Here is a 25479-nt window from a genome sequence, read left to right as displayed (position 1 = left end):
GGGGGTTGAAGATAGGGGAATCCTGGGACCAATCAGCGAGCTAGAGTAGCTGTATTGGTGAGCTGCAGGTTCAGCCAGAGACTCTGCCTCAGGGAAGTGGAGCTTGATACTCATGTGACCCATGTGACCCATGTGACACATGTGACACATACTCACACACACACCATACACAGAGAGAGAGAGAGAGGAGAGAGAGAGAGGGGGAGAGAGAGAGAGAGAGAGAGAGAGAGAGAGAGAGAGAGAGAGATTGAGAGAGAGAGAGAGAGAGTTCAGTGTTCGTCCCTTGCAACACTGTTTCTTAAGACTGGTCTCACTTCCTCACTTTTGTTGTGAGATAGAGTTTTGTTTTGTTTCCTTTTGTTTGGGGGGTCGGGGAGTGGTTCGAGACAGGGTTCCTCTGTTACACAGAGTCCTGGCTGTCCTCAACTCACTTTGTAGACCAGGCTGGCCTTGAACTCACAGAGATCCCTCTGCCTCTGCCTCCCAGAGTGCTAGGATTACAGGCGGGTGCCACCACGGCCGGCTTGAATACAGAGTTTTTACACCTATCCAAAGGCATCCTTTATACATATAGGCTTGAGCTCCCATGCTCTACCTTCTGAATGTTGCTGAGAGGGAAAAGACACATGATGGCTGAGGCAGAACAGAGACCTAAGGCCTCACCTCACACCAGAAGTGCCCTCATGGAGAGAGAAGCACTCAGAGAGACAAGAATTAGTTTCTGCAGCCCTGGGAGAAGGCACAGGTTCACCGCTTCCTAGCCCCCCAGCCAGGCATTCCAGAAAACAACCTTCATAAATGCTACTGACTCTAGGTCCAGCCAGGAACTTGCCAGGCCTCAGCTTCAAACCAAATGATCACACTGGGTACCTCCTACTTGTCAATTCCTGCATCTTTAAATAAGTTCAGATACAGCATGTGCCGGTCAAAGGCACCTGGGGAGTGCTAACCAGACTCGCTTTTCATTCAGAACCAGACAAGACAGGACAAGAAGGAACAAGAGAGGAGTGGGGGGGTTAATATGGTCAAAGTGCATACTACACTTCAACAAAAACATCTTTTTTAAAAAAGATTTATTTATTTATTATATATACAATGTTCTGCCTATATGCGTACCTGCCCACCAGAAGAGGGCACCAGATCTCATTATAGATGGTTGTGAGCCAACATGTGACTGCTAGGAATTGAACTCATGACCTTTGGAAGAACAGCCAGTGCTCTTAACTTCTGCCCCATCTCTCCAGCCCCAACAAAAACATCTTAATGGTACTCAGTGTTGGGAGTTGAGTGAGAAATGTCCCCCATAGGCTCATGTAGTTGACCACTTGGTTCCCAGCTGGTACACTCTTGAAGGTTATGGGGAGCTGTGGCCTTGTTGGAGGAAGTTCACCACTCACAGGCAGGATTTGGGAGTTGATAGCTTTGCCCTAATCCCAGTTTATTCTATTTTTTGTTTAAAACATATGCTCCAAGCATCCTGCTCCTGCCACGGGGCCTGCCTCTTGCTGCCATGCCTCCTTTCCTTGATGGAGAGCTCTTACAGTCTGGAGCCATGAGGCAAAAAAAAAAAAAAAAAAAAAAAAAAAAAAAAAGCTCTTTTTTCTATAAGTTGCTTTTGGTGTTTGGTCACAGCAACAGAAAATAAAGTAATACACCTTCTCGTATGGATGCCACAGGTAGGGTACCTACTACTGTGATGAAACACCATAACCAAAGCAACTTAGGGCAAAAAAGGGTTATTTCACTCACAGTTCCATTTCACTGTTCGTCATCAAAAGCCATGAGGACAGGAATTCAGCAGGAATGAAACCGGGAGACAGGCGCTGATGCATGAGCCGTGGAGGGGTCCTGCTTACTGCCTTCTTATCATGGCCTGCACAACTTGCTTTCTTGGAGAGCCCAGGATCACCAGCCCAAGGATGGCACCACACACGAAGGGCTTCACCCTCCTGCATCAAGCGTTAATTAAGAAAATGCCTTACAGCTGGATCTCATGAAGGTATCTTGTCTATACCTTTCAGACAACTCTAGCTTATATCAAGTTGACATAAAGCTAGCCAGCACAATGTACAATGAATATACACTGATTTAACTTAGAATGTGCTCCCCTCCACAGAAAACCTTCATAAAGAAAAACAGCAGTGACTCCCTCTGCATCATCTGCTTGCTGAATAACAACTTGTCCCTAAACACTGCTCATATATAGCTGGGCAGTGGTGGCACATGCCTTTAGTCCCAGCACCCCAGAGGCAGAAGTAGGTGGATCTCTGTGAGTTCAAGGCCAGCTTTCTCTACAGAGTGAGTTCCAGGAAGGCCAGGGCTATGCACACAAGGACCATGCAAAAACAAAAACAAAAACAAACAAACAAACAAAAAAGACCCTGCTCATATATAAATAATAGACAATATATAATACACCATGCGTATCATGTAACATAATGTTAATATTAACCCTATTTTCTGAGTTCTAATATTGGCTCTACTTGCTAATTAAAAAGCAAATATTAAGGTACATAGCCAGTAAGTATGAAGGGTAGCCTGGCTCCAAATTCCACACCCTTGGTAGCCCTAACAGAAAGAGAAAAGCAGGTTTCTGTATAACTTTGGGGCACTGCCATCAAAGGATTAATGTCCCTTTCAAATACGACATCATAGGAGCCCTGGCCCCTGCCCATCACCTTGACCTAACATGCAGGGCTGATAACAGTAACATGTACATCCTGCCAACCCCACCAGCACCTCCAGCCTGGCAGTTGTCAAAGGAGTCTTGCTTTTAGCAACATCCGTGTGAGGAAAAGCCAGGAGCCTGGGGCCAGAGATATACAACCTAGGAAAAGAAGAACCCACGCCTCTAGCAGTGTAAACAGCCCTTTTGTGGTACAGCATGAAGAGCCCAGATGAGGGCAAGCACCGAGCGAACACCAGGTCCTGCATGCCATCAGCTCACCCTGGAAGAAATGAGCCTCTCATTTCCTGAGGGTGGCTGCAAATGTCACTTGCAGAGGTCCAGAGTGGAGCTCCAGCTGAGACCAAAGGAAAGGAGATAGTAGGGAGGACAAAGAGTAATTAAGAGCAGAGCCAGGGTGGGCCTAGTGACACTTGGACTGGGACAAGGAGATTTGTGGAGATGCCACCAGACACCCAAATCCAGGCTTGGAAGAGAAAGGCTTGCCCCTTATCAACCTCTAGCGCGGCCCATGGGTACTACAGACAAGCAAAATAATAAGATTTCTTGAGCCAGGAGGAGTGCTCAGTGGTTAGAGCACTTCCTGTAAGGTCTCTAGTTCAGATCCCCAGAGTCCAATAAAAAGCTGGATGAGCCCAGTGTGGTGGTGCACGCCTTTAATCCCAGCACTCGGGAGGCAGAGGCAGGCTGATCATTGTGAGTTCAAGGCCAGCCTGGTCTACAAAGTGAGTCCAGGACAGCCAAGGCTACACAGAGAAACCCTGTGTCAAAAACCAAAAAAAGAAAAAAAAAAGCTGGATGATCCTGGGGCCCTGCCTGTAATTCCAGTTCTGGAAGAGAGAGCAAAGCTCATTAGCAAAACTAACCATATAAGCACATTCTGGATTTGCTTGCTAGACCTTGCCTCAATGGATAACATGAGGGAGCCATAGACGTTAATTCCTAACATCAACCTCAGGCCCCCATATGCACACACATGTGCACACACACACACACAAGCATGCGTATATACATTCACATACACCACACACCCATGGGAGGGGGAAAAAGGGAAAAAAATGCTATTTCTGAAATAATAAGCTGAATTACCTGACAAGAAGAGTAAATATCTTGTAGAGGGGCTATCATGAAAAGTGAATTACTCAAGTAAAGCCTCGGAATTTAAAGAGCTAAACTGGAGTTTAGAGACAATTCCGTGGGGCTAGTTCCCTACGGACTGAGACAAGAGTCGTTGCTTGACTCAAGAGGAGGGGAATGAGGACCTGGGGCTCTATAGTTGGAGACAGCAAATTATCAGAGCTACAGTGTTGCAACACCAAGGGCAGCTTGTGAAGACTGTGCTCCTTCCCTCAGAGTCACCTGTCCTCAGTCTGCTGGGCTCCAGATGCAGCCTCTCAATATGGGGCTGCAACACGCTGGCCGGCCAAGTGACCTCAACCATCTGGTAATTCTTTATTTCCTGGCTTTGACACAGGCTCTCCTTCAGCAAAACTCCTTCGCCTGGGAGCCCTGTGCAATGTGTCCCCAGCTCCCGCCTGCTCTGGCTGTACTGGTATTAACAGCTTTCTCTCATAGTCCACTAACACCGTTCAGAAAGGTTCTCAGTCCCGCCCCCCTTCTCCCCCACCACTACAAACAGCCTGCTTTAATTCATCCTCTACTCGTCCCCTCCCTCTTTTAGCCCCTCCCCCTTAACTAGCCAGCCTTCCATGATAAAATCCCCACTCCCAAAACCCACCTTTACACGTGACTCCTTTCTATGTGGAAAACAAAGACCACAACTAAATAAGGTCATCACACCTGTTGCGACTGCTTCAGCGAAGTACATAATTCAGATTCTCAAAGGAAGATGTCAGTCACTGGGGAGCCCACCAATTGTGTTTTGAACCGCCCATCCCTGCCCCCCCCCCCGCCGCCTCCCCCCCTCCCCGACACCCTCCCCCCCCCTCCCCGCTAACCACCAAATGCTGTAATTGTGGCAGAGTGGAGGATTCCTAAGTGTGTTGGTGTCTGCGGGGGGAGGGGGGCTGGAAGGGGGAGGAAAGGAGGGTAAAACTAAAACTAAAATGCTGGAGAAGAGTGGTGGGCGGTCAAAGGCGGCATGTCTCCACAGCACCCAGACCTTCTGCTATTTAGCTAGAAAGGTCTGGGTCTGCAAGAGAATTAATTCCTCAACCCCCTGAGCTTAGGTTTGCTCCTCTGTGAAAAGGGGAGATGACAAGGTCCTAATGGTTTTAGTCACGAAGGAGTCATGACCCAACACAGCCGAAGACACGTAACAGCTGAGTGTAAACCTTGCTGGAGAAACCGAGGTACAGAAAACAGCTTAGCCCCGTCGCCCTGCTGCCACTGACTTAGCTTATGGGAGTGAGAATCCAGCAACTCAATCTCTCCAAATTTAGCCTAAGTTCAAATTTCTCGTGTGTCACTCAATTAAAAAAAAAAAATTGTTGACTAAAGTAAATCAAGGCTGTCTCCTTGGACTGGCACGCTCATTCTTTAAGAGAATGCTGGGGCCTGTTGCCTAACGGCTGATTGCCAATTATTGGCCTGCTTATATAAACTTGATATTCTTAAAGTGATAGATCCACCCCTCCTGTACCCCGCTTTCTGTTAATCACCAAAGGGATGGAGGTAAATATAACACCCAAGGAGAGAGCAGCTGGCAAGGCAACATGCTCTGTACCCAAAATACCTTTGTTGCCGGGTAGAAACAAACTTTTTTCTCCCGGGCTTAAAGTCTAAACGCCTTAGGTGTATAATACCTATGTAATTTCCTAGGCAATGTGACAGGGCTCTTTTAATAATGTGAAATAAATCTGAACTAAACCTGAGATCAATACACTTATGTAAGCGAAACCAATAGTATCAAGTCTTCAAAATTCAGAAGATTAATCCCAGCACTCGGGAGGCAGAGGCAGGCGGATCACTGTGAGTTCGAGGCCAGCCTGGTCTACAAAGTGAGTCCAGGACAGCCAAGGCTAACACAGAGAGACTCTGTCTCGAAAAACCAAAAAAAAAAAAAAAAAAAAAAAATCAGAAGAGAAGCCTCGACCAAGCTCACTTTTTCATAAAATTTCACTCCTCCAAACAGCCATCCCCAGGAAGTAAAGCCCCTCATGAATTTGCCATCAGCACAACTGCCACACATAACAGCCTTTTAGTGTTCCTTACAGTTCAGGCTTCGAGCACAGTCGATTTATTTCGTAAAAGGAAAGGGGATGCTTATGGGCGAGGACTCGCGGTACAAGGAGAAAACACATAGAAAGAGAACTGAAAGACAGGGTCCTAACCTTGGGTTACCACCTGGGAGTTACGCAACTCTCAAGCAAGCTACGTTTATACCAGCATGCAACCGTTCCCCCTCTCTGTACAGCAGGAAAAAAGAAGGGGGTCGGACAAGCATTGCTTTGTTTCTTCAGGTTTGTAATTCGGAGCTAACAAGATGCATGTCAGATTTTTTTTTTTTTTTTAAAAAACCCGTGATCTCTGAGCACTGCTCACTGATCGGAGGTGCTGGTGTCCACATTTCCATTTTCTCTTTTGCTTAGTGAGCCAGAATTAGCTCACTGACAGCCCCAGCTTAAGGCTGAGCCAGGCCTTTTTGCTTTTGAGGTCAGTAAGTAATCTAAGACTCAAAGAGCTTCTCTCTCTGCTGCCTGACTTCCCTGAGTCAAGTTTCCTTCCTCTATCTCAGGGAGCTGGGAAAAAAATAAATTTTTTCCCTCATGGGCAGGTACTTTGGGTTTCCCAAGAGACTCCAGTGAAAGACAGCTGGTGGTCAACACAGGAGAAACGGCTTGGTGACTGCTGGGTTGGACATGGGAGTCCCCTTCTGTGTTTGGGAAACGCCCCCCCACACACACACACACACTTTCTGAGGCAGACAGCCTGCCACCTCTTACACAGGCTAAGGTGCTGTATACACACTCTTCTGCCGTCCTGTGAGAGAAAACATAAACCAGAGCGATCACTGTAAAGTCAAAATCAGCCTCTAATGGCAAAACATTGATCGGAAGGGACAGCGTGGGGCCTGTTTCAGCACCCAGCAAAGATGACAGCACCTCCATGTGCTTTTTTGTGTGTGTGTGTGTGTGTGTGTGTGTGTGTGTGTGTGTGTGTGTTTGTGTGTAAAGAGAGGGAAAGAAAGAGAGGGAGGGAAAGAGATCAGAGGACAACTTGTAGGAGTCAGTTCTCTCCTCCCACCTTGGGGGAGGGTCTTGGTAATCCAACTCTTATTGACAGGCCTGGGAGCAAGAGACTTTACCTACTGGATGGATGTTGCCAGAAGCTTTTTATAACCCTCCTTCCCTAAGTACCACTTTCTTGGTGTTGCCGGATCACAGCTGTGACCGTTGCAATGTCTTTGCACTCTCTGTCCCTCGCTGCTTCCCAACAGTCTGCGGTCTGCAGGAAAAATTGAACTCTTACCTGAAGTTAAAGGTAACACACATGATGGTCTAGGGATGCTCAGTGTCAAGACCAAGTTCACAAAACTGGTCCTTACCCATCTTCCTCCAATTACAATCTCAGAGCCTCCCAGGACTGAGTATTCAGACTTTGGTCAATTGAGTAGTGAAGAATGTAAAAAGAGTACACGAGTTTCAGGGATTAATACTCTATGTAGCAGGAGAGTCTATCACTGACACAGGTAGGTTGGGTAAGCATTCAGAGGCTTCTAAACCTGGCCAAAATGGAAGAAGGAGATGGCACCTGATGTTGCCACTGTGTATGGTTTGGTGAATCCAGTTCTAAGTAAATTCAAAACAGAAAACTGGAACAGGAGGGAGAAGCCACAGAATACTATGACACTTGAGCTAAGGCCAGATAAATGAACAAAATTTGAAGAAGAAGAAGAAAAAAAGAGAGAAGTGTCATTCTAGAAACAAGCAAAAATATAAGGAGGGCATAATGATATATTTAAGTGAAATAAAATCAGTAATTATTTAAAGAAAAGGTCTGGAGAGACGGCTCAGTGATTAAGAACACTGGCTGCTATGGCAGCAGATTGGAGTTGAGCTCCTGGCACCTACATCAGGCTGCTCACAACAGCTGGTAACTCAGAGAACTTTATGTCCTCTTCTGGCCTCCAAGGACACTGCATTGCACACTCACAATGCATGTGAATATACACAGGCGAACAGCTACACGCATAAAATAAAAATAAAGAAGCCTTCTCAAAGAAAGACACAAAATGGGTCTGCATTCTTAAAAAGAAAAAGCAAGGTAGAAAGTAGAAAATAAGCTGAATGTAAGTTAGATGGTTTAGGATGGAAAAGCCCACAATGCACCTCAAAAAAAAAAAAAAAAAAGCAAGCAGGGAAACCTCAGCAGTAAAGTAGAGAAAAGCATCGTACGTAAATAGACACCCAGGGCTGCAATCGCTGAGTCTGTACAGGGTCTTAAGAGTGTTCAGTAGGGCACAGAGATGATCTCATTCCATCCTTGAGTCGAGTCTCTATAGCTGCTACTGTCATCATTCCCAAGTCATAGACCAGGAAGCTGAATTTCATAAAGCTTTCAAGGTTGCACAGCTCACAAGTAGCAGAAGCATATTTAGTGAGTGTGTGTGTGTGTGTGTGTGTGTGTGTGTGTGTGTGTGTGTGTGTGTGTTCCTAAATACAACCATGGGTAAGGACAAATGGAATGAGACAGAGTAAGGCATCAGATGATTTAATGTCCACAGGCTAAGAAGAACAACATCATTATGGACCAAGGTTGGGAAACTGACAACAAAGCATAACTGGGAGGAAATAGAACACATTCTGTGTTGGAGTTGTTAATTGCAAAGTGGTGGTGGCAGAGGCACAAAGGTCACTCAAGGAGTAGGACTGCCAGGACAAATGCACCAAAGAGAGGGAGGATCTCAGGGGACAGCTCTTGAAGTCACGTGTTGACCGCTAGACGGGACACAGTGAGATGCTCATGGAGGAAGTCCTGCCTCAAGAGAAAAAACCTTCTGGCGGGATGGGGAGAGTCCACATTTGGGAAGTAGATGAGGGAACCCATGAAGAAGTAATATGAAAATAATCAAATGGATATAAAACAGGAGCACTCTGAGCAAAATAACTAAGTGGTTGTCCAATAAGTTAGGGTAGTCAGCACAATCCAAAGAAGTTGTCAATTTTTAAAAAGTCACTTCCTCTCTCGACTAAGGATGGTGTTAGGGAAGATCATAGGAAGCCAGGCTTCGTCATAAAGTGACAAAAGGGCCATGCCCTCTACAGCACGAGTAGAGACTATGCTGGAATTAGTAACCAGGTGCCCCTCCAAACCATGGGGTTATCAGTTAAAACCTATCAGGGAGCCCAAACCCCTCCTGCTCACCAGTAGGAGGGTTGCATCACTCTAGGTACAGCGCTCAGCAGTAAGAGGTTAGCATCAAGCTGGGTACCGTGAAGCCAGGGGAAATCCATACTTAGCCCTTCATCTGGCAGTGGCAAGGATGTGCTCCTCCTCTACCCACTGTCTTAGTTTGTTTCTCTGTTCCTGTAATAAAGCATTAACCAAAAAGCAACTTAGGAAAGAGTTTACTTCACACTAGGAAGTCAACGCAGGAAATCAGGCAGGAACCTGGAGGCAGGAACTGAAAGAGAGACTGTAGAGGAATGCTGCTTGCTGGCTCAGTCTTCATGGATTGCTCAGCTTGCTTTCTTACCCACTCCAGGGCCACCTGCCCAGAAGTCGCACCACTCACAGTGAGCTGGAGTCTTCTATATCAATCAACAGTCAAGAAAATATCCCATAGATATTCTCACAGGCCAATCTGAAGGAGACAGTTTATCAGTTGAGGCTTCCCTTTCCCTGGTAACTATAGTCTGTGTCAAGTTGAGAAGAATTAACAAGTACACACATCACAGTGACATCAGAGAAGATCTAAAATACAGCATCCAAAGGGGAACCAGTCGGAGCTGGGGAGGTGGCTCAGTGGTTAGGAATACTGGCTATTTTTTCAGAGAACCTGAGTTCAGTTTCCAATAACCACATAGGACGACTCACAATCTCCCATAACACCAACTCTAGGGGATCTGAAACCCTCCTCTCCTACCTCTTCAGACACCCCATACACCTGAACACATAAACATGATTAATAGTAAATCCTTTTTTTTTTTAAAGAAAAGAACCAGTTTTAGAATATACAAAATGCCCATATTTCAATCAAACTTCACTCTTGGAGCATGAAGCACACACTTTTATTTTCTTTTATTTTTTTCCCTGTGAATCTTGTAGGGATGACATGTGGTGATGCATGTAAAATAAACTGAACAGAAGGTCGGACTCAGAGCCAAACTCAAGTAAGTAGCCAACATAAGAAGCAGACGTTTGGGGATTAGCGGGATGAGGCCATACAGCTGGATACCAGCTAAGCCAAATCAGAACCTGCATGCCTGACTACTGATTCAGGGCTTCCTCGGGTCCTACAGCTACTGGAAGACTTAGCTTTACAAGAAAACTATCTAATTCTATGAAAAACCCTATCTACCTGGAAAATCTCCCTCCATCCCTGAGTCATTGCTGCTGCTGCTGCTGCTGCTGCTGCTGCTGCTGCTGCTGCTGCTACTGATGATGGTGTTGATGATGATGTTGATGATGGTGTTGATGATGATGATGATGATGATGTTGATGATGTTGATTGAGACAAGGTCTCCCTAGATAGCACTAGCTGGCCTGGAATTTGCTTCATAGACCAGGCTGGCCTCTAACTCACAGAAGTCCATCTGCTTCTGCCTCTGCAACACTGGGACTAAAGATGCACGCACGCCAACATTTCTGGCTCATCCTGAGACTTAAAATGTGTTACTTTCTTTTAGGCTATCTTCCACTTAAATGATGAAAAGTCTCATAGATGGGCTCCTGGTTTCCGTTGTATTAGCTATTCTTACGTGTACTTAGGAATTGCCTTTGCTGAAATTCTCTAACGCTAGGTGATTATCAGAAACATAAAAGGAAGGCATGTGGTTTATCAATGTAGTAGAAGGTTATGAAGCCTTCAAAAGGAATGAAGCGGTTGATTCAAGCCAGAATATATATGAACCCTGAGAGGAGCCAGATGCAGAAGGTAACATATCATTAAGATTTTTCCATTCATAAAAATGTTGGGAAGAGACAATCCCATAAAGAGAGAAGCAGATTCGCGGTTACTGGGAACACTGAGGACGTGGGATGGGACTTAACGGGCCTGGGGTCTCCCTTGTCTCTGGTGAGAACGTTTTGAAACTCAATAGTGACCTTGCTGACCCTACCTTCTGCATTACTGAAAACCCCCAGATCCTATGCTTCCGGATAACTAGAAAGGGTCTTACGATATTTGAATACATGACAATAAAATACGCATAGAGAGAAGGGGACGCGTGGGGTTCTATCAATGTGACCAGAGGTTCACGTATGACAATGAAAAGACTAGAAACAGGAAACGAGAGGTACAAAAATGACTTCAGCCGGCATTACAGACCCACACAAGGCTAGCCCTAGATACTGAAAGGAATGTCATATTAAGATACTTGCTGACCACTACTTCATGCCAGTTATTGAGATGAGAAATTGTTAGGGCGTGTGGCTGAAACGGAAAGGGGCCTAAGACGCTGTTCACTGTAGCTCACGCTGACACGGAACTCGCACATAGCCAAGGCTCACCCCAGATTCTTGGTGATTATCTCACCCTCACGGGGGCTGGGGTTACAGGTGAGAGCTTCTGTGGCCAAATACACTGCGCATTGGGGATAAATTGGAAGTGAGATAAAAAGAAAATACTTCTTTAAGTTCTTCCATAAATCGATGGTAGCATTTTTCTCACTACTTTTCATCAAACCTTACTGAACCTTAAACCCTCATCAAGTCAAACGGGAATGGAAGAGAGCTGAGATGGGCACCGCGTTTCGCCCACTAGCACACAGGCACCTGGATTCTGCATTTGCAGGGAGTTTCAGTGTGTTCTTCACACAGTTTAGCTTCTGTGTGTTCTCCCAAAGTAAGCATCCTCTTAGAGGCAGAGAATAAAGAGACGTCCCAGTCACAGAGGTGGACACCAAAGCCTTAGGATGTTATCAGATGAGATAGTAGCTCCAGTTAAGAGCACTTGCTCTTGCAGAGGACCTGAGTTCAATTCCCAGCACCTGCATGGGATGGATCACAACCATCCACAAAGTTCCAGCACCATCTTCCGACTTCCATGGGCACCAAGACAGGAATATGGCACACACGGACGTAAGTCACACACATGTACACAGACATGCAGGCTAATACTCAGACACATGAAAAAAATAAATCTAAAAATGGACTTTCAAAATACAGATTGACTAGTCAATTTGGTGTTTTGGGGGGCTTGCTAAGTTTGTTGCTAAGAACTAAGCAAAGCTACGGATACCGATTTTGGACATTTCAAGTTGAAAAACAGTAACCCAAAAGTAACCTTCAATGCATTATGAAAACCGAAAGCAATCACCTTACATCTGGTTTTGCATTCCATTATCACCCCGAGTGTCCGTCTCACACTTGTGTAAGACTCTCTAGAACTTGCTTTTCCCTCCCACGGTAAGAGTGGTTTCAAAAGGCCCGAAAGGTCCCCAGCTCTACAACACATATGCTGAACTTCTGCTTCATCAAACCTCCAGAATGGCAGACGTTCAAGTGAGGCAACACCAGTGTGACCTCACGGAGGAAGCGCACAGCCGAGAGCCAGCAAACTCCCTGGCTCTGGGCAGGCAGAAATGTCAAGTCAGTTCACCAGCAGGCAGGGGTTGGGGGGGTGCAGGGAGGGGGAAGGCCGGGTGGGAGACGTGCCCATATAAACGAAAAGCCTTAGAATCAGACCTCAAGGCATGCCCTGCTGAACAGGGGCAAGTGCAAGTGGGTGAGATGCCAGCAAAGTGTCATTAGGAGTTGAATTCTCAAACGCTGGTTAAAGAAAGCCACATCCAATACCCAGCAGCTCACACAAACTCTCTTCCCTTCAAGGTTGGTATCCGTCTCGATCTCTTGATCAACCCTAGCCCTGGACTTGTCAACAGAAAGCTCCCCAAAGCCTCTTTGGCTCTCTGCTCCGTACTGAGCTCAGAATATTAGCAAAACTCTGCTGCTAAGGGATGGAGATGAATAGTTGAGTCCAAAATACTAAATGATGCTAAGCTGCTGGAGGGTGTCCCGTCAGTCACACCGCCCTGCAATGAATCTCTCTCTTGGTCCACACCTCCTCTCTCTCATCTCTGACTCCTTTGCCTGGTGGCCCCTCCATTCCACCACACAGAACTTGAGGATTCTCTAGACTCTAGTGCTGTTTCTTTCTGTCTATGGACCGGAAGTGGGTCTGCTCTATCTCTCCCCCTTCTTGTCCTCGGTTCTGTCATTCACGCTGCAAGATCCGCATGGCTAATTGGTTCTTTGGAGGTACCGTTAAATCACAAATGTCAGTAGACGCATCTGCTGCCCTGTGGAATGTGAGCTTCCGTGAGACACCCTGTCTCAAAGAAATAAGGTGGGAAGTGCACACCCACACATTCATACACAGACAAATACAGAGAAAGAGACAGAAAGAGAATTCTTCTTTCTACCTTCTCCTCAGTAGCTCTCCAAGAGCCACATAGAGAAGATCGTTAATATTCAGTGGATGCATGGCTACATGTATTACAAAATGACAAAATGCACTCATTCAATTATCTGATGCCTCAATCAAAAGAGATCCTGATTTCCACTGTGCTTGATGCTCTCTTCCTTCCTTATTTTTTTTTAAACCATCATCAAAAAAAAAAAAAAGGACTTTCTTTTGGGAAATCAATTTCTAATTTATGGCTAGTTTTACTTTCAGAAATAAATCCACAGAACAGCCCATTCTAATGCACGCTTAAAGTCTGGCATGCTGAGCAAGGAATGTTCTTACTCTTTGTGGGAGTTCCTTCTTTACGCTGTCAAGTACCAGCGCTCTGCCTTTTAAAGTGATTTCAGCCACCAAGTCATCAACAGTAAAGTGCTCTGGTCCTTTTCCTTTAATTACCTCTTTACAGCGTGCCTTCGACTGATACTTCCAACCGCACTCAGTTAATTTAGCTCTCAGCAGCTCTTTGAGGCATTCTCCTTCTCCCGTTTCAATTAACTTTTGGTTAATCGCTGCTCTCATCTGAGCATCTTTGTTCATCCTGCTAACCATACTCTTGGGCCGCCCAGACTCAGACCCTCAGTAGTTCCAGCACCCAAGCACACCCCTTACTTACTTTCAAGCCCAGCAAGTTAGTATCTGCTTTTACAGGAGGAATAGAAGGGTTCCTCCATCAGTCAAAGTCAGTTCAGCATCAAGATGCTCCCAAGGGGCTGGAGAGATGGCTCAGCAGTTAAGAGCACTGTCTGCTCTTCCGAAGGTCCTGAGTTCAATTCCCAGCAACCACATGGTGGCTCACAACCATCTATAATGGGATCTGATGCCCTTTTCTGGCCTGCAGGGGTACATGCATAGAGGGCACCCAAACACAAAATAAGTAAATAAATAAACCTTGAAAAGAAAAGAAAAAAAAAGATGCTACTGAGATGCTACCAGCAATCCACATGTGAGCTTTAGAAGACCCGGTTTCCTTCCATTGGGGTCTCACCACTACCTCAGTATTTCTACTTAATTCCTCTTGGTTCAAATGGCTTCATCTCTAAAATGAGGTGTCCAGCCCACATGGTTTCTAAGGTGTAAGTATGTATTTCCAATATGTTGCCTTTACATTCTGTCTGGTATCAATGGGGGTGACTATTTAGACAATTGTCGCATCATTGGACAGCCTTGCACTTGCCACATAGGCATCAGAAAACAACAGTGACATTTTCTTTTTTTTTTTATTTTCTTTGATCAAGGGCATAACCTCAGATGATTAAGCAGACCACATTATCGGTGTGTTTTTGGACATGTGGGTGTATGCGCATATATATGCATGCACGTGGAAGCCATTAATGAACCTTGAGTGTCATTCTTCAGGTGTCACCACTAATGGCTTTGAAACACTAATGGCACGGAACTTGCCAAGTAGACGAAAGGATCTGGCCAGTAAACACTAGAATTTGCCCTGTCTCTACCTCGCCCCATCACTGCCATTACAAGCATCTGCCACCAGGCGTGGCTCTATTATCTAGGTTCTGGGGCTCAAGCTAAGTACCTCATGCTTCTAAACAAGTCATCTCCCGCTCTTATTAATATTCATTTTACAAAGGCAACTGGTGACGGAATAAATGATCCCACCTATGGCCTTTTCTATACACAGTGAACATGAGCCAATCTAAGGAAATACATCTTTTCAGTAGCCAAGCCATATTACTGACACTTTCAAATTCATAAATATGTCCCCTTACTCCTAATAACTCCTTATGAAAGAACAGCGTAAAACATACACGCTCCCAACACTGTCACCACATCGTTTCATGTAAGTCTAACCACTGGGTCTGGGCGACGGCTCACAGGTTAAGTCACCTCCAGCTCTTGCTCGAGTCCTTGGTTCGGCACCCGCGTGGTAATTCACAGCCTTCTAGAACTCTAATTCCAGGGGACCGAATGCACCAAGCACACACATGAAGTACATACATACATGTGTACAAAAGACTCACACACATAAAATAAAGAAATCTAAAACTACTCTTAATAAAGTAAAATAAATAAATGTAAGTCTAAGCAGGCGCGTATCAGTTGCTTTCATTTTATTTCATGCATTTCCTTCCGGCCTGTTTATTGTGTCAACCCATTTGCTTGTTCCAGCTCCCTTGACTACCCAGATAATCTGGTTCTGCAGCACCCCAAGTGGACAGTGATGTGTGTGATAATTTGCGAGCAAGGTGATGAATACTTGATTTAGAACTAGACAGCCAAATAGCCACTCACTAAAGGATTTGTTTTTGAAACATACAGAATTCTATTTCAGACTACAGACTATAAATAGCTCAGAAATAGTACACGCAGAAGCTATAAAGTTGGGCCAGCGAGATGGCTTAGCAGATAAAAGCACCTGCTGCCAAGCCTGAAGAACAGAGTTCAATCCCCGGAGTTTCCACACATTGACCATGGCACCAAGTAAGTAAATTAGTTAGTATAACAAAGAAGCTTTTTAAAGAAGCTACAAAGCCATATCAGTCCAGGGCGAGTGGCTATTTTCCCCCACGTGCAAATGATGAGTGGGCAAAATCCTGGTCCACAGAGGAAGGCAGACAGTAGAGATGATCCCGGAGAAAGGCTTAATGAGGACTCTGTGGAGGAAAAAGAAGAAGGAAGAAAAGCAGGGTGGAGGGAGGGCAAGGTGAAGGGAGGGCAAGGTGGAGGGAGGGCAAGGTGGAGGGAGGGCAAGGTGGGGGGAGGGCAAGGTGGAGGGAGGGCAAGGTGGAGGGAGGGCAAGGTGGGGGGAGGGCAAGGTGGGGGGAGGGCAAGGTGGAGGGAGGGCAAGGTGGAGGGAGGGCAAGGTGGGGGGAGGGCAAGGTGGGGGGAGGGCAAGGTGGAGGGAGGGCAAGGTGGAGGGAGGGCAAGGTGGAGGGAGGGCAAGGTGGAGGGAGGGCAAGGTGGGGGGAGGGCAAGGTGGGGGGAGGGCAAGGTGGAGGGAGGGCAAGGTGGGGGGAGGGCAAGGTGGGGGGAGGGCAAGGTGGAGGGAGGGCAAGGTAGAGGGAGGGCAAGGTGGAGGGAGGGCAAGGTGGGGGGAGGGCAAGGTGGGGGAGGGCAAGGTGGAGGGAGGGCAAGGTGGGGGGAGGGCAAGGTGGAGGGAGGGCAAGGTGGAGGGACCAAGTCAGAGCCCATGTCACTTTGTAACCACCATGGCTAGCTGAGCCTCTTACAATTGGACTCAATGAAATTTTTACTAACAAAACCTCTTTGACTTGATGCTAACACAAAATACACACAATCGCACAAATGCATACATTCATTTGTTATCATACTCCAGAAAAGTTTATATCCACCCCGCCCCAGCAGCAGCTGTCCCACCAATGCTCTCTCCCCTCCTCCATAACCTACGATGCCACACAGGTACCTGACAGGCTGCTCTTTCACCACCACATAACTCCAGCTTCCCACTGTTTTAACATACTCGTGGCATACAGGGAAGCACGAACTTTAGAATTTAAGAGGATTTGGGCTGGGAATGCCGCTTGGTAGTAGAATGTGCGTCTAGGAGACTAAAGGTCTTAGGTTCTACTGAAAAGAGAAAAGAGTTGGGTAGGGGAGGACTCAAATGAACTGGATCCGGACACCAGCTTCATGTCCACTAACAGTGTGACAAAGGACAAGCTAGTCAGTTGATTTCCAATTTCCTTCCTTATGAAGTGGGAACGCCATCTACTTCCTTGGCTTTTATGAGCACTGGAGCTACCCCAAGGCATCGAGTGCTTAGTAAAAATCAAGTACTTGTGGCAGAGCCTTGCACAGAGTAGCCACTGGCTAGTCACTATTACAGGGTAGAGTGGCACACACAGGAACACTGCCCGGAAAGGGCTGCAAACTCTTTGGGAGCTAAGCTTCTTTCCAAGACCCTGATATATTTTTGATAGAATTTCTAGAAAGCCCTCCCATGAGTACTTGCTGGGCTTTCAGGATTTGGGGCTGCTTTATGCGCTGCATTGTGTGCACCCCCTAACCCGAGAGACGAAAACTGGTAGGTGCTGCTTTCTTAAACCACCGGGCCTTGACAACGCTGCCGGTTCAAACTTCCCACCTGCTTCCCCAACACCACGGGTCCCATTTAGAGAGCTGTGCACAGGTACTTGGCACAGATGATAAGTCTGGGCTTGTCTGGGCCAAGTCTTAAACTGGTTTCTGTTGCTCTTTTTTCTGTGGATCCTTCTACACGTTCCTCCTAGGCTTCTTCTAAATACATCTTCCTTCCTTCCTTCCTTCCTTCCTTCCTTCCTTCCTTCCTTCCTTCTCTCCCTCCCTCCCTCCCTCCCACCTTTCTTTCTTTCTTTCTTCTTTCTTTCTTCTTTTCTTTTTCATGCATCTCCTTCCAACCTTCTTATTATGCTAATTCATTTGTTTGTACCATCTCTGCTCTCTTCCCCATGACCTCGGTCTGTAGCATCCCCTAAGTGGACAACAGTACTTGTGATAATGTTATGAGCTTTGGGCCCGACCCCATGACGTTCTCTAGGTTGCCCATCTGGCCTCCATAGTCACTATCAGCTGCCAGCGGGACAGTAGACGGATGATGAACACTCATTTCAACACACAACAATAAAAAGCCTATTTTTTCTACTAACTTTAACCTTTAGCATGTCACACACCATATAACTACTACCTGTGTCTTTCTTTATTGTCGCCGCTCACGAAGTGGCTCTTGGTACGGTCATGTATAGATAGCCTTTACGTTGACTATCTAGATCTTCGATGGCGAAGCTGCCCATTTGTTTAAATACACGTCCACACAACTTAAAAGGCCTTGTGTTACTAATCAAGTGTTGGAGACGTAGCTCAGTGAGGTATCCTTGCCTCACATGCACAAGGTCACAGTTTCTACCCCCAGAATCACAAACAAACAAGCCACACACACACACACACACACACACAAAATCAATATTGCAAAGGCTTGGTAACACATGTGTAGTCCTTTTTTTTTTTTTAATTAAGGCTTACAGGCATTTTCTAAAAATGTTTCTCCCGGCTACAGATGCTTAGGCCTTATTCTCATTTCCCCAGCTTTGCTCCACTGAGACAATGACCACCTGTTGCAATAGGAAGGAAGCTCTCCGCGCCCCCCTCACTCCCCACCCCTGGAGCCCCACCCCTGTGTCTATACCTCAGAGTTGCCCATGGCAACCACTGAGAGTAATTCATTAGTTGCGCTACTCAATTTGGGAAATCAATAGCAAGAGCTTATGTGTCCACACACGTGTGTGCACATTTGTTTTCTGATTTAGCACATCCTAGTTTAGAAGCAGCCAACCTCCAGTGAGCAAGATTCTTGTTTTTAAAATCTCTTTATTCTCCTGGGTGCCACACTTTAAGGTCTACTATGCCAAGTCCCTACCCTCCCTTACTGACAGGCTTCCCTATCTCCCACACGCCTCTCTGTGCCTGACCTGTTCATCACACTGCACATCACAGGCTTGTTGACATCTTTGCTTTCCCAAGTCATAGGCTGAGCTATGTCCCCCCCCTACCCCCCACGATTTAATATGCTGAAATCCCAACTAACTACCAACAGAATGTGACCTAACTGGAAAACAGGGTGGTTGCATGTCATTACTTGAGATGATGTCACCCTGGAATCGGGTGGGCCCCTGCTCCAGTATGACTAGCTTCCTTATAAAAAAAAAAAGGGACAGTTTGAATACAGACACACAGACAAGGGAGACTGCCACGTGACTTGGAGGGCAAAGATCTGGGTGGTGAGCCTGCACAGGAAGGGCCTTTGGAGGCTTGCCAGTATGCCACCAGAAGCTGGGAGAGAGACAGAGATCACCCTCCTAGCCCTCAGAAGAAGCAAGACCCACTGCCAGCTTGACTTCAGATGAATGAAGTCAAGTACATCTGGTACTCAAGCTACCTAATGTGCGGGCCTTTGTCCCAGCAGCCCTAACATACAAACGCATCCCACTAGAAAACTGGCTTCTAGAGGGCAGAAATAGGACTCTGTCTTTATGTCCACGGAATACTACGCAAGGTGCACAGGACCTGGTGAGCTGGTCAGCAACGCTTCACGCATCTAACAAAGAAAGGCAGTCCTCCAATTCTCATACCTCCTCAATACTTCACAGATACACTGTCCTTAGAGACGTAACGTTAGAGTGAGTGGAACACAAGGACCGAGAAGGAGGCTCAGTTGGTGAAGTTCTTATCACACAAGCACGAGGACCAGGGTTTGAGCCCCAGACCTCGCTTAAAGAAGCCCAGTGTAGCGGCTCATGCTTGTAATACCGACCCTGGGAAGGCAGAGACAAGCTGATCCCTGGAACTCCTTGTCCAGCCAGCCCAGGCAGATGAGTGAGGCCCAGGACAGCAGAAGCCGTTGTCTCACAGAGCACAGTGGGTGGTTTTTACTTTTATTAGAGTTTTTAAAGAATTATTTGATTTCTAATTACAGGTAAATGTGCGCATGTGCAAGGGCACGAGTCCAAGTGCAAGTGGGCGCAGGTGTTCAAGGAGGCCAAAGGCATCAGATCCCCCAGAAGCGGGATGTTGTGAGCCTCCCAACACGGGTGCTGCAATGTGAAATGGGGTCTTTTTCAAGAACAGCCAAGTACTCTTGGTTGTTTTTTGTTGTTTGTCCCCCTGCCCCCTCCCCCGAGATAGGATTTCTCTATGTATCCTTGACTGTGCTGGACTCACTCTGTAGACCAGGCTGGCCTCAGCAAGTGCTCTTACTCACTAGCCCTCCTATCCAGCCCCAAGGTGAATGACTCCTGGAAAACAACACCTGAAGTTGATGTCCAGCCTCTACATGCACACACAAGAACATGAACACACATTAAACATGTACATACTACACACACACACATAAATACATATACACATGTACACACAACACACACACATACACACACAGCCATCAAGAAACTCACATACACACACAAAGATTGAAATTTGGGATGGAGAAAATATTCTAACTCAAACATATCAAAGTCTTTCAACTCTCTCCTGAAGCCACTTCCAAATAGAATCTGCATCCTCTCCTACTTTCCCTATAAAAATAGATGCTCAGCCAAGAACAAAATCTCACAGGAAATCACTGGGCAGGCCACCTGAAAGAAACAACATGGCTGAAGCCGGGCAATGGTGGCGCACACCTCTAATCCCAGCACTCAGGAGGCAGAGGCAGGCGGATCACTGTGAGTTCGAGGCCAGCCTGGTCTACAAAGTGAGTCCAGGACAGTCAGGGCTACACAGAGAAACCCTGTCTCAAAAAACCAAAAGAAAAAAAGAAAAGAAAAAGAGAAACAACATGGCTGACACGTCCTATGAACCTGGCTGGGTTTTACATTGAAATAACTGCTCAGCAAGGGGAGACAAAGCAGCCCCATGGTTTGCACAACTGCGACTGGGAGTGGTTCATCTTACCCCACCCCTTAGCCACTGTTCTAATGTTGATGGAACTGAGTCAGTGATGAGAAAGATGGTGAGTAAGTACAGGGTTCCTGGAGAAAAAGCCCATTTTGAGCCCCAGAGCAGAAGGCTACTATGGTTTTGAAACTAAGCTAGCAAAAGAAAATATTTTAATCTATCAGTTACAAAAAATATAATTTATTTTCCAAACTGTACTCTTTTAAAGAAATTATATGTTGTTTTATATAATCTATATGCAGTTTATATGTACAATTAAAATATATACAGATAAGTTCCAGAAAATATGCTTAAAAGATGAATTATGTACTTGTGTATATGTCTCTCTTGGAAGAATAAGAATAAGCTTAGTAAAACAAAGAATCTCCTAGAACTGCACTCTAAAGTGAATTTAGCAGTATACTGTATGATTTTGCTCTTCTTTCAAATGGTTCTAGAATAGAGAAAGGTACAAAGAAATTGAAAGAGTAGGCTGGCATGTGAGTAGGTTATAAAAAATGAAAATTACACTGCAAGCGTGCTCTGGAAAATTTTCCCTGACCCAGCTAGATGCTGATTATTGAACCAACAGCTTGCTTATATAATTACAGTGTGCCTATAAACCTGGCTGATATGATATACTTGCTTAACTATTAACCTCCAGACTTCCTGGAGTTTCCACAGTCCAAAAGCATACCTAAAAGCATGGTATAGAACACACTCCACTTACCAATGGTACCGTGTTGACCCTGCTAGGAAAAGCAAGTGCTTTGAAAAGACAAGTGAGGTCTTCCCCAGCCCAGGGATTTTCCTGGCCGTTTTCTCTTTTCCTTTTTTTTTTTTTTTAAGTTTCACTGAAGAATCTCCCCGGCTCTCACAGCATCCAATGGCTGCTGCTGGATTTTAGAGGTCAAGATTCCTTCCCACCTGACTTTGGATCTGGGGCTCAGATTCTCATCGACTCTGAAGATCCCAGGATATTCCCATACCAATTATGAAGACTCACCTGTCTCCTGGTTATAGACCCACAAGGCTCCCCAGCGCTACACAAAAGTGTGAACATGTTCACCTCCTCCTACACGAGAAGGCCTTAAAGGACTGAAAGGGAAAGAGGAGTGAAACAGCGTTGACTATGGAGAGATGATTACAGAGAAGTGCCTCGAACACAGATGGGCCGCCGTGGAACAAAGCACTCTGTATGCACAGCCCTGTTTAATCTCCCTAATGGCCCCATGAATTAGTGTCAGTCTCCCCGCTGAGAAGGGCAGGACTCTGCAGCTTGGGGTTAAAGTAGATTTTCTCAAGGCTTCCTAATGAATAATTGGAAGAGTAGAGTCAAGTGTTTTCTCTCCACTCCCAGCCTCCCCAACATGGTTTAAGATTTATTTATTTATTTGTATGTTATGTGTACAGTGTTTTGCCTGCACGGATGCCGGGGCACCATGCAACGGAAGCCAGAAGAGGCCATGAGAGACACTACAGCAGGAGCTGGAGATGACAGTAAGTCACCATGTGGGTGCTGGGAACTGAACCCGGGTCCTCAGCAAGAGCAGCAAGTGCTCCTAACTGCTGAGCCATCTCTCCAGCGCCCGGCACTCACACTCCCACACCTCTCCCACCAGCATGACGCCTTAAACTTAACAACTCTTCAAAAAAAACCGCATTAGGTCGAACCACTCCAAGCAAATCCATTACCCAAGACTCCTCTTTAGATAACGCCCAGAGTCTGTGGGATTGTTGTAAGGTTTGCCTTTTTATCAAATGGCAAAGTGGGTACTGAGGATAGAAGGGGGTTAAATTAAAAAGGAAGCCTATCAAATACCTCCAGAAAAAAAGCTGTTTCTGTATATTCGTTGGTTTTTATGAGCCTGCCTAAGTCATCCTATCTCGTGTGTGATTAGAGGAGAGAGAATAGAAGAAGAGACTACAGAGCCAGTCGCTTGGTATCTTAGACATTCTCTCTCCAGTTTGAAAGATGGCTGTGACAGCTCTGCTTTGGCTAGAAGAAAAGACAAGAAGGAAGTCACTGGGAGAGTCCTAGCTGGGCACGGTGGAACACATCTGTCATCCCAGTGCTCGGGGCGGTGGATGCCGGAAGATCACTGCAAGTTCAACCCGAGCCTGTGCAGTTCAAAAGTAGCTTGTTCGTAGCTACATAGTTAGCTCAAAAGCAGCTTGAGGGGCAGGGCCAGTGGTGGCACACGCCTTTAATCCCAGCACTTGGGAGGCAGAGGAAGGTGGATCTCCGCGAGTTCAAGGGCCAGCCTGGTCTACAGAGCCAGTTCCAGGAGAGCCAGCGCTGTTGCACAGAGAAACCCTGTCTCGAAAAAACAAAACAAAAACAAAACAAAACAACAACAACAAAAAAGCTTGAGCTATATAGGCAGAGTTTGTCTTAAATAATTAAATAAAAATAAATAAATAAGGCCGGGCGTGGTGGCGCACGCCTTTAGTCCCAGCACTCGGGAGGCAGAGGCAGGCAGATCGCTGTGAGTTCGAGGCCAGCCTGGTCTACAAAGCGAGTCCAGGACAGCCAAGGCTACATAGAGAAACCCTGTCTCGAAAAACCAAAAATAAATAAATAAATAAATAAATAAATAAATAATAAAAATAAATAAATAAATATCCATTACCCAACTCCTTCTAGTTCCTCAGCTATAGAAATGTAATTTCCGGTTTCTTCGCACTATCCAGTACAAGAGGAAAACAGTGGAGATACGGGTTCATTCATAATTTCAAGGAAAACGCACTTGGTATGTTTACCCAGAAATAACCAGGAAGGCAGGAAATAGTGAAGCCAAAGCAGAGCCAAGGTTGATGGCTGTGTCCTGGTTTGAAGCCTTGTCACTTCGACACGTAAGGACACGCAGGAAGTTTGAGTGTTACTCATTTTCCCCGACAGCACAGCCTATAATCGGCGAGCAAAACCATTTGTCACCAATGTTTTAACAAAAAACTTCCAGGAGACGCTCATCCGTGTCTGCCAGCCAGAGCAACTGTAATCAGCCGCCTTCAACCAAATGGAAGGGTATGCTCGGAACTCAACCTGAGGAGTCGGAAATGAATCAGATCGGTATGGCCCCGCTTAACAGACACTTAAAAGGACATTTCAAACGGAACTCATAAAAACCTAGACATAGGTCACCCCCCCCCCCTTAGTTATCATACTGGGCCCTGCAATGCCTGAATCTATCTAGATCCCCATGGACTCTGAGCAAATTTTCCATCTACAATTGTTTCTTTCATGCAAAGGGTCTCATACATTGATATTTGGAGGAGCCGCTAACATGGAACAGGTATGAGCCCGGGTTCTGGATTCGGATTGACCTTAACTAAAACCTCTGCTCTGCCGCTGTCACTCTAACTGGCAATTAAGTTCCTAAGCTTTCTGGCCTCAGTTTGCCCATCCACAAAATGGGCTATCACCTCACTGAGCAAGAGAGAGCATTGATATAATTCACAGGCATCACGATGCACGTCTGAAACAGAACTCACAGCAGCGCCCTCCTCTGGACTCCTGGGAACTAACCCTTTCACTTGGAGTCAATCAACCTAGGATTCAAAAAACCTGGTCCCAGCCTGCCAAAAAAAACTGGCTCTGTCCTCCCGTACCTTTCACATTCAGAACCTTTATGAGAACCATCCTTCTTAAATATGCACAGCGCATATGACTTGAGTAAATCTATCAACAAAGGCACATTCACACCACACCCAAGAAGCTGCCGTTAACCAAGACACAGGGCTAGGGATAACTGAAAGAAAACATTCCATTTTTCAGATGAGGACCAGAAACCTCTCAGTGAAGCATGAGGAAGCTCGAGCATGGAAGAAGGCGCTCACCTTCACAAAAGGAACCCATGGAGCCCTCGGGGCCAGGTCTTGATGACAATCAACAAAGCCAGACAACGGCGGCGGAAGCTTGAGGGTAGCTTTGAACGCACTTTCTAAACAAATCATGGGATCGAAGAAAGGAGTCAGAATGTGGGGAGGAAAACGAACAGGCAAGTGCAAAGCCAACAGGAAACGCACGGAGTCGGCGAAAGGACCCCTAGGTGGCCTAAAGGAGATGAGTGGCTGGTTTGGGCGGAAAGCAGCCATGACCTAAATCATCATAGCTAGGAGAAACAAGCACACAAGTATTTCCTGTGGGCTGGGCCCAAGAGGTTGGCAGAGGAATTGCAGGCCAGTGGTGATCCAAGTTAACAACCTCCCATGAACTCAAACAGGAAGTCAACTTGGGAGCCCTGTCATAGCAAGACCCCACTGACTCCCCTCCCTTGAGCAAAGTTGGAGTAAACGTTTTTCAGAAAAAGGGCAAACGGTAAATACTTTCTTCTTTGTGGGACACAGAATTTGTTGGAACTACCCAGAAACTAAGTGACCCTAGCTGTGCTATACAATGTAACTTTCCTTGTGGACACTGAATTTGAATACTATGTATCCTTCACTGATCCTGAAATGCCATTTTGTGGTTATTTGCAATTGTTGAAAACTGGTAATAGGAACCAAAATATAGTAAAAATACAAGCAATCCCTTCTCTTCCTCCTCCATTATGATGTTGGTTTCTTATCTGTCTGTCTGTCTGTCTATCTATCTATCTATCTATCTATCTATCTATCCACATTCAAAATAAGGTTTCACCCAGCCAAGGCTAGTCTCCAACTTGCTTTGTAGCCAAGGATGATGCTGAGTCTCCAACTTGCTTTGTAGCCAAGGATGACGTTGAACTTCAGATCCACCCGCCTCCACCTCCTAAGTGATGGAACTACAGGTGTGCACCACTGCTACTTCATGGGATGCTGGGAATCACCTCAGGGC

The 25479-nt window shown here is 46.1% G+C and overlaps 2 protein-coding genes across 3 annotated transcripts in view; both read right to left on the bottom strand.

Moving 5' to 3' along the window:
- Positions 1–25479, bottom strand: part of MAP2K6 (mitogen-activated protein kinase kinase 6) — a 122888-nt gene that overhangs the window by 88236 nt on the left and 9173 nt on the right. The gene's annotated exons all lie outside the window — the stretch shown is intronic.
- LOC311579154 (transcription and mRNA export factor ENY2-like) lies at positions 13378–14062 on the bottom strand. The gene has a single exon (XM_084749436.1). It carries the CDS (start codon positions 13824–13826, stop codon positions 13524–13526), a length of 303 nt encoding a protein of 100 aa, XP_084605562.1. The 5' UTR covers positions 13827–14062; the 3' UTR covers positions 13378–13523.

Source organism: Acomys minous, assembly GCF_964271855.1.
Source record: "Acomys minous genome assembly, chromosome: 12".
Taxonomy (NCBI): domain Eukaryota; kingdom Metazoa; phylum Chordata; class Mammalia; order Rodentia; family Muridae; genus Acomys; species Acomys minous.
The sequence above is the reverse complement of the archived record's forward strand: the minus strand, read 5'-3'. Positions and strand labels throughout refer to the sequence as shown.

Coding starts and splice junctions, on each gene's coding strand:
- LOC311579154 (XM_084749436.1), bottom strand. CDS start 13,826: ATGGTTAGCAGGATGAACAAAGATGCTCAGATGAGAGCAGCGATTAAC.